The following is a 16,810-nucleotide window of genomic DNA, read 5'->3' as shown; positions in this document are numbered from 1 at the left end:
TATTCCAGCCTTTTTAACTTAAAATGTTGCAGATAGAAGCTATTGAATTATGTATGAAAATAGAAAATTCACAATCACCACGAAGTTGGGAATTCGTATGTTTTGGTTTGGACCGAATCACGTTCATGCGGCACATAATGTACACGTCAACGCTTATGGAATGCAAGTTGGTCTATAAAGATTTACATAGAAGTGACGACGCTTGGAACGGGTAGGTTAAAACAAATGAAAAACTGAAAAAGTAATAACTGCTGCAGGTTTTCAGAGAGGGTAACTTTTGGAATTCAAGTTCTGTCGAAGTACAATTATGGAAGTACACCGCAGCCGCTTATCTAACTTCCAAAACGAGACATGAGCGACGCTAACAGACTCATCGTTAACGGCAGCACGTTTTTTAAAATTTCCATGCATATTTAATAATGTACACCTATATTGAAGGACACAATTCTGGAGACTGCCATGAAGCAGGCATGAGTCTGCGAGAAGGGGTCAGCAGGTGGGTGATGAATAAACTCAACACCCACAGCCCCAACATTCCACAATCGCAAACCAACTCCTCAATTCCATCTCTTGGAATACATGCAAGCAATTATCGTCGAAATCGTGTATATAATGGGGTGTGTGTAAGCCACTGATCTCCTAGCTTATTGCGGGCCTGTGGCCCTCCCGTTTGCCTGGTTATAGAGGTACGGAGCAGCAAATCTCAGGGCCTGAGAGATCGGGAACTAGTACACTGAATCATGCCCACGTACTGGGTGATCAAAACTACAGCTGCGAGGTACCGAAGCGACAAATGTGGTGTGAGAGATATAGACTTATCCGAGCTCAGAGATCTCGGTAGCGGTTATCAGCTAGACTTTGCATTCATTGCCTTCGTAACTCCAGAAACTGTATGATTTATCTGATTCGTAGCCTCCCAACTCGTAAACCAGGCAGATCTGATGCAAGCAAAAGCATCGCCGGTGGGTGGTTACTTCTTCTTCTTTTTATGTACGAATGAAAACAATGGGTACATACCATGAGGAGAATGAGTTTGCCAGGGCTGTGGAGTCCTACTTATTCTTTTGTTATAGCATTCAATTCTGTATAGTCCTACAATTTGACTCCAGCCCTTTGATTTGGTTTGATTTGAGTTTGTACTAACTACGCCCTAATTCTTCATGTCTCGCTGCGTTTTATTTTTATTTTTAAGAGTACATCGTCGTCATGGAGCGTAATTGCTGCTCCTTAAACATAATGCTTTGTTTACGGTGTGTGTTGTTTTTGCTTTAATTATATTGAGTTTCGTTTTTTCTTTTTCTTTTCGACTCCTGCTTCTTGTTTGTCATGGTTTCGTCTTTAGTGTGATAAGCGATTCGATGTGCCTATTACGAGCAAGCTGCTCTAAACTATACCCAATTTCGGTAAATTAAATACCCAAAATCTTGACTATCTTCCGGAAGGGGTGTGTCATTGTTGTCAGTATCTGGGAGAGAGATGTACATTGTACCGAACGCGGTACCTCGCGTCGTGACGGCAGTACTTTGACGGAATTGAATTCTAATGCAGATGTTGTTAAGTATGGGTGCCTGGCAGGCTGCGCAGCTGGTCTGTTCTTCGCAACCTTAACACATTCCAAGGCAGTGTCACAAGAATCTATCCTCTCATCTCGCAGTAAAAGCCTTGATTGAGTTGTTGTGCAGTTATCTATTGGCATTGTGTAAACCCTAAGAGTTGTCTTTGAAACAGTTGAACTAGAAACCAAGGTCATAAGAACCTCTCTTAGTTGAAATGTTGCCTTTTGAGCTGTAGAGCTCAACATTTTGTGATGGTGAGTTGGTGCTCTATAATCGACACCGTATTAGGTGTCAGATTAGGATGGTAGGGCTCATCAGAGAATCCAGTATGTTGACATTCCGAAACGATACAAAACGTTTAAATATTTCAAACCATTCTTGACCCAAAATCTCTGCGTCATTGATCTGTATTCAAAATATTTCGTTTATGTATAGTTAACAACAACCACTAGTTTTGTTTTTGTTTTTTAAATAGGAACCAAACATACAGATTGTTAGAATATGAGCAACCAATAAAATCTCGAGGTTGCCGTGACCAACACAGAAGTTGAACATTCAACCATGCATTTATTGATGTAATCTGGTGGACAGACATCATATTTTGTCTTAAGCCAAGCATGTAGGATTCGCAGAAAAAGACAATTTGCATGTTCATCGTCTAGAGAAAAACACTCAAACGCCTGAGCGTGCAGGTCAGCTTGGTACACCAAAATTGATTGGTGATTTGTACATTCAGCATCATTGTTATAAGAAGTAACACAACAATAGATACCCGGCTGAGACCTTGCTTTTTGAAATGTCAATGATGGTACTTTGTTTGTTATTAGGTACCAAGTTTCTGCAATCACTTGATTGTGCAAATTTCAGTGTTTACGGGTTCTAAACTTTCAGAGGATTATTCTTAATTGAAGGAAGATTCAAACAACTTCCAGAAGGACCCACTTCAGTTTTGACTTGAGACGCCTGTCTCAACTCACGCAATGCAATCTCCTTGGAAACATTTACTGTGACCACCCTTTATTTCTATATATATATATATATATATATATATACTGGCCAGAAATCTAAACCTAACTGTTAAAACTCCCATTGTAGGACAAGTTTGTCGTTTACTCTGCCACACTCTACTCACTTCATACGTAGAAGTCAGACGAAGCAGCTGTGATTTGAGGCAACAGGATAGCAAATTGCAGAGACGTGACAGAGTATTATTTTCAAGGCACTACTGGTCATGGTGCATATACTGACCTAGGGCTTGCCAATCAGAGATACCCTTATTAGTAAGCGTTAAGTACGATGAGCGGACTTAAAATCAGAGCACACCAAGTAAACTTAAAAGTAAAATTCGAGATTATCAGAATTGGAACAAATTACTACACAAAGCAAAGCACGCAACCTGATGGAAAAGGGCGACCAGAGGGATTTAAACTTGTCTGATGCACCGTGGTATAGCATTGATTTATTAAATGCTTATTACACTCAATCTCACTTCCAAGAGGCACGGCTTTAGACTAAAAAACACAAGCGCTGATCAGCTCAAGGAGATTAATATGGACATAGCTTTAGGGCATGAACCCATGGAAGCCAATCAGTCCCGACGTTCACAAAAAACCTGTTTCTTACACATGCGAGATGGTTTTCAAGTGCTAAGTTTGTACATTTTCCCAAGATCAGGCGTATCCCATCCTCCACCATGTTGTCGCATGTTCAGAGAAAGATGCTCTCAAAGGGAACTCGATAGAGTTTTAGGAGGGACTGGATTGCTCCAGCCTTAGTATCCAGATGATGGAAAGCCTTCTAGTGCCATAGACCAGTCTGAGGGATGCATAGAAGTGTTGCTAACACCACAAATTGGACTTTTTTGCATGGTGTCCAAAGTTCGTACTTTGCTCCAGTCAACAAGGCGTGGACGATGCTGCGACCACACTTAGGACTCAGGATTTTCCTCGATGGGGCAAAGTTCCAATGCTCTATCTAACAGTAGGATCGATTTCTCCTAAATAGATCTGCTTGTCACTACCACATGACCCAATAATAGGTTCCTTTGGATGAAACACGGCCTCATTTACGGAACCTGAATGTCCAGGAAGCTGCAACCAGACGCCAACACAAGATCCATAAGCATTTGACCATCTTAGAATTGCTCGACTTCATTCTAAGACGCAACAAAAAGGTTGTTGAACTGCAGGTGGGTAAAAGAAAAGGCCCGTGCTGATCATAAGCATATGAACAAATAATGAAGTTGGTTGAATGATACTAAGTAGACTGAAAGCTAAAAGCAACTAGACCACAGATCTAACATCTAGTGTGACTCATATGAGTGCATACCTTGTACAAGATTCTTCGAGATGTAGTGTCCCAAACGTACACCATGCGGTCTGCACTGCCCGATGTCACCTTCTGGCCATCTGGTGACCAATTGCATCTCAGCAAGTTCTTTTCAAAATTGTGCTGATGACCCGTGAATATCTTCACACATCGATTCTGCAATCGGAGCAAATTACAATTAAAAAAAGAGTATCATTCTGTAAAGAGAGACTACATTTTAAAGCCACCTCCCTCTATTGGGACCCATTGCAGGCCCAGAGTGATGTAATATAGGTAAAAAAGGAAGGCTGCAAAAAACTTGGAAACAATGATGATTGGCTTAAAGACATTGCATTAAAAAAAAAAAAAAAAAAAAAAAAAAAAGGCAAATTGACGAGGTTACATATGGGAATGGAGGATGAAAAGCTCCCATCCAATAAATAACAAGACAACCAACCTGAGGTGCATATGGCCTCATGTCCCAGATTCTCAACGTGCAATCCATGGAGTTGGTAAGAAGATAGGATCCATCCGGGCTCAATTGCATGCTAGTTATGGTCTCGGTGTGCCCTTGTAGCTTCATGGCCACTTCATTCTTGCGGAGGTCCCATACTTTGATATCGTTATCAATACCTCCACTGAAGATTTTGTCTGCGCCATCAGAGAATGCTACTGCTGTAACCTGCTTCACCGTACCGATTACTGAGTGGATCAGGAACATCACTAATGCCATTGACGTTGAATCATAGCCAACGCCCACAAGATTCAAGGTATACAGTTTGACTTTCAAACTGGCCCGACTAAAAGACACCCATGTAGCAGCCTCATGCTACATTGAAAATCAATACCTGGCCAGTGGAACTAGTTCTAAGTCTTACCACCAAAATAGTCATCACTCCAGTGTATATCGGAATATTATGAGTTCAGAAAAATTCCCTTTAGTATCGACGGGCGAGCAACAAGCTAGTAGATGAAACCAACCTGATATTTGTCTGGGAAAGTTTGGATGCAACCGCGATGGCGCATATCCCACAATTTAGCAGTACCATCATCCGAGCCGCTAACTATAAGTGGTGGTCCCCTCCTAGCAGCGCTACAACTATTCACATATAATGAATGCTCTGCCATCTTTTTAATCTGCAGAAAGTTAAGATGAGGAAAAGTGAATTTCGAGTTGATGGTTCTGGTAAAACATGTATAGGAAAGTATAATACAAACATTGTATCCACGAACTCGCACATCTTTTTATGCCCAAAAACAAGAAACACACCTGTTTCCCGGTAACTGCATCCCATGCGCGCACTGTTTTATCTGGACTAGCTGAGATGATGTGTTGCCCATCACTAGTCCAGCAAAGATCCAAAACGGCATTGCGGTGTCCCTTCAACACCATATAATTGTCACAATCACCTTGCACATTCCACAAAACTGCAACCCCATGTTTCAGGCAGATACAAACACTACTGAAAAAACGATAATCCTAAACACGAAAACAGGTATATCCTTGCGGTCATAAAGTTAAAAATAAAAAATAAAAAATAAAATAAAAACACATTAGGCCAGAGAACAAGCAAAGTGTACTTGAATTGAGCCCTCATAGACCTTCCAGAAAACTTTTCACTTTGAAGAGAAACTTACAGATATCCTTGTCATGCGATCCAGAAGCTATTGCTGTGCCTTGAGGGTTGAACTTCATAGTATACACAGCACCCTGCACGAAAACAAAAACAACGATGTTAAGTTGTAAAAAGCCGATGTACGCAGAGCACAAAACGAATAGGCTTTGAAATGAAGAAAAATTAACATTAAACAATATGATTCAAGTTAAAAACATACTCCGTGGCCCGTAAGCAGCATAATGGGAGCATCGAGGCTGGACGTCCGTTTAATACCCTGAAATATCAACACAATTTCAAATTGAATATTAAAAATCTGCGCTGAAAGGAAAATCAAAAAGACTTCCGCTCATGAAAGTTCACCACATATTCCTTATTAAACAAGAGTTCCTCCAGCTAGAATGTGCGGGTGCCTCCTGATTCAAATTCAAAATGTAAAATTGAAGGATGCGAAGATGAACTAGGGTTACTACATGGAGGATTAAGACCAAGAGTGAAAAAAACAATCAAAGTATCACTCATTTCCCATACCCTTCTCCTCATGAAGGGTTATTTTCTATGGGGCATTTACTGGCCATTGGGAAAACACCGAACTTGAATAAGTATTGAAACAAGACGAAGGTTGCATCAAGTGACAATTGAAAATAGTATTACCTCCACAGTTGTACTGAGTTGATTGCCAGCCTGGGAAGCTGGACTTCTCACGGGGACTAAAGATCCTCCATCGGTGCGCTGCCGCTTCGAAACCAGAGCCAAATCATCGACCTCACCTTCCCTCTTCGCGGCCATTCTCGTTAGCTCCAGAAAGAAAGCACCTGCAAACCTAAAATAGCTCCGAATCAACACCCAAATGCCCTCCGAAATTGACAAGCTGCAATTTTATGCACTTCGAAAACCAACAATGACTATCAGGTATGTAAGTGTTCTTTCACTTCAAAGAATATAGGGTCCATAGCTCATCGCAAGACCTAAAATAAAAAAAATATAAACAACACTAAACCTCGCCATTCTCGACAAACTATAACCACTACCAAACCTCGAGCTAACATTTCTCATACATGGAAGTCATCGATATTTTTCGAAGAAACGTCCTCAAACCACAACCACATTCGTAACACTGACAAACAGAATTGCAACACTGTACAAGAATACAACGCTTCCCCCAGAGTAAAAAAAACAACAAAAACCCTAAATTCATCTGTTGAGAGCGGAGAGGCACTGCTTCAGACAGCCCATAATTCCAGAATTCGTGAAACTGATAACATCTAAGCGAGGCATTCATCTCCAACCAATCGGTTCAACAACTGCTGAAAAAATCACCTGGTACGAAATCCGAGTGGGAGGATCCGAGAACCTCAACTGTGCGAGAGGTTGCCAAAGTGGAGGGTGCAAGAGAAGATACTCGAGTGCGTCGAAGTGCGTGAAGTGAAGAAGGAAAAAGAGGGGAAGCATCCACTCCACTCCACTCCACGAACGAAGTGCATGCAGCAACAATTGCGCCGCGACACTGCAACAACAACAGCGAAGGATTCGAAAGCTGCGGAAGAAGGTTTACTCTCTGCTAGTTTCCTTCCTGCTACGACGAGATGAGAAAGCCCCCAAGTTAGATGAACGAATCATATACTGCATCATTTGGATGGATGAACGTTACCATCATCCGCTGTTCAACAAGAAAACGTTATTAAGCAAGACATTATCCGATTTTTGTATCTTGCCCTCATCTAACCTTTTTTTACTTCATTTGTTTGTTTGTGGTAATCCATGTGTGACAGAGATGATGGGTGGATACATCAAATTGTGTGAATAGTTATGAGTGAAGACAACCAAATGTTGGGAGTTTTAAAAATATTGATAGAAGAGATGTAGAATTTATGGTTTGAGATTTTTTTTTTTAAAAAGAAACACAAAATTATTCATAAGTAATTAGAGGTACTATTGAAGGTTTTAGGTTTATTGAAATATTTTGATTCAAGAAGCTACTTGAATTGTTTTTGTTTGTCTAACATAAGGTATTAGTTGGATACTTTTTCTGCTATTGCCAATATTATTCTTGTTTGTCATGTCTAGTAAATAAAGACTCATTTAACATATTATCTCTACTTTTTAATCTTATAATGATCTATTCACTAAGATTTGGATAGAGCCTAATCTTTTATTTTCTTTATTATTGTATCTTTTGTAAATAATTTATTATATTTTAATATTAAAATTGATTAAAAAATAAAAAGATCTTTATATTTAAATGAGAAAGTAAGAAGTCTTAAATTCCAAGTTGCTTCAAGTTTATTTTAGAGTTATAAAGCTTATTTTTATAGATTTTGAAATGACTTTGTAATCATTGTGCAAAGTCAAGGTTTGTATTAGTAACTTTGGATTTATGCAATAAAATTAGGACTGGCACTATCAACTAGTTTGTGAGATGCATACAATATCTATGGTTCAAATTTTGTCAATATGCAGTTGAATGGATGTGCTAATTTTGTGTGAACTTTCATATTATTCTAACTATGTAATTAGAAGATATTTAGTTATTAGTGCAAGGACATAGTGGAAGTTGGTAATTTAAGGTTGGATAGGATTTTTGCAATATTTGAAGATCTACTTATTGAAACAAAGAGGAATTTGGTGTGGTTTTAGTAGTATAATATATTAAACTAAACACCAATTTGGAGCTGAAGTTAATTTTTTGAATTTATAGAAGACATATTGTTTTACTAGTATAATTTTTTTTATATGAACTAGATGGTTGGATTAGGAATTATAGTAAGTTGAAGCTCGTTGCCTAGAATTAAAATTTGGAGAAAAAAATTAGAAGTTGCAAAAAAAGGCAAATAACAAGACAATTAGAATTTGTATTCTCTTAAGGTAATTAAAAAGAGTATTTTTGAATACTTTGCATTGGCTTTAATTTCTTTTATATTAGAATTCAAATTTCTTCCTTCTTAATGGTTGAAACTTATTAAGATTTCTTAAATAATTTTAACATATGACTTCACCTTCCATAGTCAAGTACTCAATGCATTCTCAAACAAGAAGACTTGTAATATGATATAAATGGTGAACTTGACATAAAATTTTGGAGTAAAAGGTATTGAATTTTATTCATTCTTATTTTGATTTGATAGAAAAAGAAGGCAAGAAGATGGAAGCTATAGCTTTGAGTGGATGTACAAGTAGAGCTTTTGTAGAGCTTTAGATGGAGCTTCAAGTAGAGCTTCAAATAGGTTTTTTATTAGAGAACAAGATATGTATTTCGATCCAAATACCATAGATATGTTTCATGCATTCATATTATTTATGCAATAATAATAGAGCATTAATTTCAAGAAGACTTTAGCAATGAAAGCATTGCAAGCAATGATTAATAAAGTTGATTAATTTGATAGAAAGAATATTTTTAAATATTTGAGATGTTATGTATAAAAAATAAAATTGTATCATATTTTAGAAAAGAAAATAATTCAATTATTTGAACTTACTATAGTATCAGAGATAAGAAAGCATATAAGGTCAATTATAGAAAAATTTGGAAGTTTATGGAAGATTTTTTTATATGCATTAAAGTATGAATATTTCTTTGACGATATTGATTGAGTTATTAAGAAATCATTCTTAAAATGGATTGAATGGCCTAACAATAATTTACAAGGTATAAAATTATTAAAGAAGTTTAAAATGCAATAATTTTTATTATCAAAAGTAAAAAAGTTAATATTAAAATCAAACAAGGTTAAATTGTTTGTTCAAGCAATTAATGGAGAATTGCATGAAAATTTTGAGGTTCTTCTTAAAAATAATGAAGAAGATGAAGGATTGACAAAAAAATAGAGAAAAATTGAAGATGTTATAGGATTATGTACAAAGAAGGAAAAGAGAAAGGATAGGGTTGGTGTTCAAAGAATTATATGGATATCTAAAATTCAAGTGCCTATTTCATGACCAATAGTATCTATTGTCCAACCTCCAATGATTACATCAAAGAAAGAAGATATGGAACTTGAAGAAATTATACATGGAATGGGAGATCTTCAAATCAAATTTGCAAAGCTTAAAGAAAAGACTTCTATAGATGGTTCAAGGGCTACTTTTAAACAAAGATATGTACAAAGATGTATTTGGTGTAATATTTTTTTTATTCTTGAAAAGATTGTAGTGAATTCAATGAAATGATGCAGCAAAGCATTATTATTTAAAAAGATAGAAAAGTCATTGAAGAATACTTATGATCTTTTCCAAATCAACTTTAGTAAAGGAGATATGAAAATATTAGTTAAAGATAATTTGACTACATATAGGATTATAGCAATAGAAGCTATATGTTATGATACTATAGTGAATGATGATAAGAAATAAGATTTTATTGGAAATATTGAACTAAGTGGACTTTGGTCTTTTTCTATTTCTACAATGCAAAAGAAAAAGATACTATGAGAAGTATTATTGAAAACTATTGCTATAATTTATAGACTTATAAGATGGAAGGATCCTGTAGAAACTCTTTGAATACATGCATACATTGCTAGCAGCTAATATGAGGCTTTGATAGAAGAAAAAAAAAGATTCTAAAAATAGAAGAGAATGAAGTACTTCCAAAAGACAAACTTGAGGAGACAAGACTTATGAGATGGCTTTATAAGAATTATCAATGAAGGATATTTTGGTAATATTAAAAAAAAATTAAAAAATATAAAAAACAAAGATAAGTTGTCAATATTTAAAATATAATTTGATATTAAGGCAATAGAAGATTTAAAGAGGGTACTTGAAGAATATGTACTCAATGCTAAGATTAAATTCACATTGAAGGAGATTTTGAAAATACCAAGAAAGAATTTTATGATATCATTATTGACAATATTAAACAAAAGAAGTAATTAGTGGGAGAAGTTAGATTGAGTCATGTTATTAATACATATATATATGAGAATATAAAATATTTATTTGATAATTATTATAAATAATTTGCAAGTAAAAGAAAGAATTATAATCAAAGAGTTTATTTTGATGATCAAAGTGATAATAAATAAATAAATAAATAAATAAATAAATAAATAAATAAATAAATTCAAGTCATTATATTTGAAAGCATTGAATTAGGACAACTACAAAGGCATTGGTGAAGGTTGGAAATATAGATGAATTGTTTGTTGCTTTTATTTACTATGGTTTAAAAATAAATCTTATGTCTAAAAATCTTTATAAGCAAAGGAGGTGGCTAATTGATTTTGAGTATGGATGAATGATATAAGCAATTGAAAATATATGAGATGAATTGTATGGTATTTATCTAGATATAAAAATTTGAATTGGTGATGTTGCAATGGAACAAAGTTTCTTTATATAAGATACAACATCTTATCTTCTTATTTTGGGGCAACCATACATTATTGCAACATAGATTAAAATGAAGATATTTGATGATGGTTCAACTTATGCACTAATTTATTCTAAAGATAAAAAATAACAATATAATTTCTAATAGTATCTCTAAATTATGAAAAAAATTAAAAAAAAATTGAGAGAGGATCTATTGTAAAGAGTTGTTGTAAAATTCAAAGATTTTGAAGAAGTACTATTATAAAGGAAAATTATAGAGGTACAATAGAAAATATATTCTTATAAGATATAGATAAAATTGGAATTGCTTCTTAAAGATAAAGAAGAAGATGAAGAATTGACAATGAAATGGAGAAATGTTGAAGATGCAATAGATTTGCTTACAAAATATAAAAAAAAAATGGATAGGATTAATATTTCAAAAATAGTATAAATATCTAAAATTCAAGTACATACAAAACAACCAATAATGCTTATTGTTCAAGCTTCAGCATATACATCAATAAAAGAAAATATGAGAGTTGAAGAAATTATTTGTGAAATGTGGGATCTTCAAATCAAATTTGTAAGACTTAAAGAAAAGACTTCTACAAATAATTTAAAGACTATTTTTAAATAAAGGTATATATAAAGATATATTTTATGTAACGATATTTTTCATATTAAGAAGGATTCTAATGAATTTAATGATATGGTGCAATAAAGAATTATTTTCTATAAAGATAGAAAGATGGCATTATAAGATATGGAGGACCTTTTTTAAACCAATTTTGTTAAGGGAGGTATGAGAGTTAGGATTCAAGATTCTTTAATAGCATATATGATAGCAATACAAGAAAGTACAAGTTATAGTGTTAGATAGATGATAATCTTGATAGAAGTATAGAGAGAAGTAAATTTTGGACTTTTGTTATTTTATAATATATATATATAAAATACCTCAAAAAGTATTATTGAGAATTGTAACAATAATATGCGATCTATGAAGTTGAAAAAATCTTATAGAAGTTCTTTCAATTCATGCATATATTACTAAGAGCCAACATAAAGCCTTGATGGAAGAAAAAAAAATGAAATAATCTTGATGATACAAGAGAAGGAAATTCTTCTAAAAATCAAACTCAAGGAGACAAGGTTTGTGAGACAACTTCACAAGATTTGCCTACAAAGGATACTTCAATAATATTAGAAAAAAAAGTAAAAGAGACAAAAAATAAAACTAAATAATAACTTATAAACTACTCTCTAATATTGAAGCAGCTATAGATCTAAAAGAAGTATTGGAAAAATATGTATTAAATGTTAAGGTATTAGAGATAAAAACTCAATAAAAAAAATAAAAAAATAAGACTTTTTCAAAGAAATATAATAAAATAGAAATAAAGAAGTATGTATATTAAAGAAAAACTGAAATGACTATTACCAAAAGATAAGAAAACTAGAGACTTCTTGAAACTAGAGTAGAAACAAGGATAGAATTGATAAAAGTGAAAAAAGCTTCATTCTTGCTTCTATATATATTATCTATCTAAGAGCTACGTAGTGACATTCAATAAGACTTCTAAAACTTATTGACTTTGCACAACATGTGTCTTAACTTACAAGACAGGTTTTCTACATGGTGCCACATAATTAGCTTGTTTTACAAGCTATTAATATGTATGGTACATGGTTAATTTATTGATCAAGTTTTTAATCTATCAATCAACTAGAAATACATATAAAATCAAAATAACATCTATAAATCTTCTAATAAGCTTTTTTAGAAGATATTATAAAATTAATCTATTTTTATTTACTTTTATTTACTTATATTACCTAAATAATAATAATAATTAATATATGTCCATGATATTATTTTTCATTCTATTGACAAGTTCCACAACGAGCAATGATCACATGTCAAGGAAGTCTAAGATATAAAAAATTATATTTGTTATATACTATGATCTTTATCCCCTTCAAAGATAGTTGATAAGTTGTCTCAATCATCGATAATGTTCTATTCTATCACAAAAAGTCCACCTTATTATTTGATCATTGTTGAGACCTTCATAATTTCTTTCAAAAAAATCATTTGTAACACCATTAGGGATTGTTTATATCTCTAATAAAATCACCCAATATCAAGACTCTCTTCATAGGTCATGATAATAAATGCATTGTAACTTGCTATCTATTCAAAGAAAAACATATCACTCTTGAAGGCCTTCATTCCTATAATGCCATCTTAAAGATTGTGATAATTATAATTTTTTGTCTAATAATTTAGTAAATGATAGCACTTTACTTGAATCTGTTGGCTGTTGATTTTTTATCTCCTTAATTCTACAATTATACAAAAATTACAAATAAGGATAGAAGATAGAATGTAATCTTTTTTAAATTGTATTTCTTTTATAGCAAAGATTTGTTATCTTTCATCTTGATTTTGATGGATGTTCTTGATGAAAAGCTTTTACCTTCTTTGCTACATTTGTAAGTTTTTTTTTGGCTTTCATGTGTATTTATTAATATCATATCCATGCCAATGAATAAGATATTCAAACCTATGTTGGTGTCATCTTAAGTCTAAGACTTCTTCTATCTCAATTTCTTGATTATTATCCACTTCTATAAGAGGTGGTGATATTTGTCTTTTCTTTCGAAATATTTAGTATCTTATATGGCTCTAAAAAAAGTATTTAAAATATAAAATGGATTTTTATAGATTCTAATAAATATAATAGATAAGCAATTGGATTGAATTATTTATAAATAAGAAATGGTTGAAGTCTACAATAATTCAACTTGTCACAAGAAAAAATGGTTTTAATATTACAATGAAGTAATCATATTTTATTACTAACATAGGAATGAGATTGTTGCTTGTAAAATAAGCATTTGCGTTACTCATTTGTTGTTCTTAAACCTCTTTTAGCTGCACCTTTATTATTATATATAACTCAAATAAATGATTTATCAAATCTTTTGTTGTAAAATTATTAATTTTAAAAAAGTCAAAAGCACCAAGTTATGAATGATAATCACAATTAATAAAAAAAAAGTTTGAGTAGAAGAATGTATTATATTATTATTAATAAATTCTATTAATAAAAAAGAATTGTTCAATCATCTTATTAGTAGTTGATGGTACACCTCGAATGCTATTCTAAAACTTGATTTATATGCTTTGGTTATCCATGAATTTAAAGATAGAAAGTCAAAAATAGTTATATGTCTATCTTTAAAATCTTAAAAAGCATTCTTCAAAATCTTGATACAAATTGAGTTCTCCTATCTGATATAATATCTTTAGACAATCTATGATAATAGTAGATTTTGTGAAATAAAAGTTTGGCAGTTTCTTCACCTGTAATAGATTTTGTATATGGTATAAAATATGCCATCTTAGTGAAACAAGCTACTATTACAAATATAGATTCATAAGAACCTATGATTGAAAGATCTATAATAAAATCCATAAAATAAAAGTTTATAGTTATTTAAAAATAGATAATAGTTGAAAAAGTCTTTAAGGTTGATGATGAGGAGTTTTTGATTTTAAAGGAATATCACAAGCTTATATAAAATCTTTGATTACTGTTGTACTATAATTGCTTATAGCATGTAAGAATTAATTAGAACATATAATATGATTATAAGTCTTGGTGTATGTTAGAATGGTTAATAAATTAATTTAAATAAATTGGATATAAAAAACTGTATTTTGAGTTTTATCTATTTTGATTATAGTATTTAAAAAATTATAAGACCTAAATGTTTAGTATAAAGCCTTGAGAGGAGATTAGAGCCTAAAGATGAAAATCTAAATTAGTAGGAGGCTTATTAGAAGGGATGAAAGAAAGGCATAGTTGGATGAAGGTAAGAAATGGGAATCTTCATTCCTATTGGTCGAAGGCCATGTCCAATGGGCTTCAAGGAGGCTGCCCGAGGTCTTATTAGGGATTAGGATTTCACTTTTGAAGGCATTCAAGCTTTTGACGCTTGAATCAGCAAGTTTAGGTTTTTGGATACGGATAGGATATAAATTTTGTGTGATTTGGAGTTTTTATGAAGGAGTTATTGGTGCTTAAAGTTAAGGTATCAATTTCATACCTATTTTCACTCTATGGGGCATAACATACGTTTACAAAGAGCAACGAAGGATCAGAGATTAGAGTTGGAGAGAAGACTTTTTTGACTACATTTTTCATGTACTGTTTGATGAATTTGGAATTTGGATAAAAAAGTTATAGAGAGTTGAAGTCAGTGCATCCAAATCAAAAGCACTAAGTAAGTGATTTTATTCATAGTAATGGTTGGACCCATATCTTGAGTTTCTAGACGAATTTTGAGCTCAAACCTTTTGAAGAAGGTAGATTATTGTATTAAAAAGTTATTCATGTAAATTTTGTGGCATTTAAGTACTTAGTTTGTGAGATATGAAGAAAATTGTATATGAGTGTATAAAAACTAGGATTTGAAGCTATTGTTAGGATTTTGGTGATATCTTAAGATCTGTAATGAATTTGTAATTAAAATTTGTTGTAGTAGTTTTTTAAAGTACATTAGTACTTCATATAAAATTTGAGTATATTTGAATGGTTCGATTGGAAGATATGAATTTTTTGAAGTTTGGAAATAATATCTTATAAAGATATATAAAGATTTATAGTTTTTTAAGATATTTTGGATTTTTTGGGAACTTAAGAATTATATATTTGGTATAATTTCTCCTAAAAGTATTATACACATATACAAACTTGGGCTTTCTTATCTCAAGACTTAATTTAGCAATTAGTAGCAGCTAAAAGCACAGTGCTTTCTTGAGGCTTAACTCTCTCTATTCTGACACTGCCTTCTATATTTGAGGGCCATTAAAAATTCCTAGATATTAATTTCAAAATTTTATTATATCAAAAATATGCTACTATTGGAAGTTCATGATAAGCTAGAAGAATATGTAATCGAGCTTCATCTTTTAGAACATATAAGCATCCCTTGAAATACAATAGATTTTTCTTGAATTCAAACTTAGAAGTATCGTTAGACTTTGAAAGATTTTCTTTAATATCTCAAATAAGAGAATCAAAAGACATACTTTACTAAACTTGCTTAATAAAAGTTGAATCAACAATTAGTGTTGATTTAATAGCTTGAAATTAAAAATATTTTTTTTTAAGAAAATTATTTGTTATTAATTAAAAGAAATATTTTTTTCTTTTCATATAAGATAAGATTATTTAGAAAAAGCGTCTAATAAATCTTATTATTTTTTTGGTCAATAAATGATCTTGAATTTGAATCTTGATAAGAACATATTTTAGTGGACTTGGCAATGATTCAAAACACTATTATACTATAACATGACTATATAATAAAAATATAATAAAAAATAAATTATTTCATTAATATCTAATCATTTTGGTTCAATAAAAATTCATTAAATTTAAACATGGCTTTTATAAAAGCCCTTAGTTTATTTCTTGTCTTAATAGCTAGTAGATTAAAGGTTGATTAATAATTTTGCCTTTTAATTATAGAAATTCTTTTACTGCCTTAAAAAAACCATAAATTAATAAAAATAAGGTAGAAGAAATAAAAAATTAATATGATTCATACTAGTATTAAATTGAAGGTAGATTTGGACTAAAAAATCCTTAGAATAGATTAGATTGATATCCAAGGATTGACTGTTTGTAGTACAAGGTCAAAATCAAACTTCTAGCCACTAAAACGGCCACCTAAAGCAAAGTATGTATACATTTCGAAATTGGCAACTAAAATTGGAGAGCTAGCTTTAAACTCATTCTAAAAGCATAAATCTTATTTTCATAAGATTTGGAATGATTTTAAAATTATTATTCAAAATTAGGATTTGTATTGATGACTTTAAATTTTTGCAATGGAATTAAAATTAATACTCTTGACTAATTTGTGCAATTGGTGTCACATCTATAATTCAAAATTTGATAGTACTTGGTTGATTGGATGTGCTAAGTGTACATAAAA

General features: G+C 32.0%; 1 protein-coding gene across 1 annotated transcript; it reads right to left on the bottom strand.

Annotated features, from left to right (window-relative positions):
- Nucleotides 1-2,978: 2,978 nt before the first annotated feature.
- LOC112284065 (uncharacterized) lies at nucleotides 2,979-7,004 on the bottom strand. The gene is made up of 9 exons (XM_024523581.3): nucleotides 6,800-7,004; nucleotides 6,134-6,294; nucleotides 5,700-5,756; nucleotides 5,502-5,574; nucleotides 5,134-5,291; nucleotides 4,845-5,000; nucleotides 4,321-4,545; nucleotides 3,885-4,040; nucleotides 2,979-3,646 (listed from the first exon to the last, which is right to left on the bottom strand). The coding sequence occupies exons 2-9, from the start codon at nucleotides 6,266-6,268 to the stop codon at nucleotides 3,527-3,529; spliced, it is 1,080 nt and encodes a 359-aa protein (XP_024379349.1). The 5' UTR covers nucleotides 6,269-6,294; nucleotides 6,800-7,004; the 3' UTR covers nucleotides 2,979-3,526.
- Nucleotides 7,005-16,810: the final 9,806 nt, after the last annotated feature.

Source organism: Physcomitrium patens, chromosome 6, assembly GCF_059467195.1.
Source record: "Physcomitrium patens ecotype Gransden chromosome 6, ASM5946719v1, whole genome shotgun sequence".
NCBI lineage: Eukaryota > Viridiplantae > Streptophyta > Bryopsida > Funariales > Funariaceae > Physcomitrium > Physcomitrium patens.
Note: the sequence above shows the minus strand (reverse complement) of the source record. Positions and strands in the feature narration are given on the sequence as shown.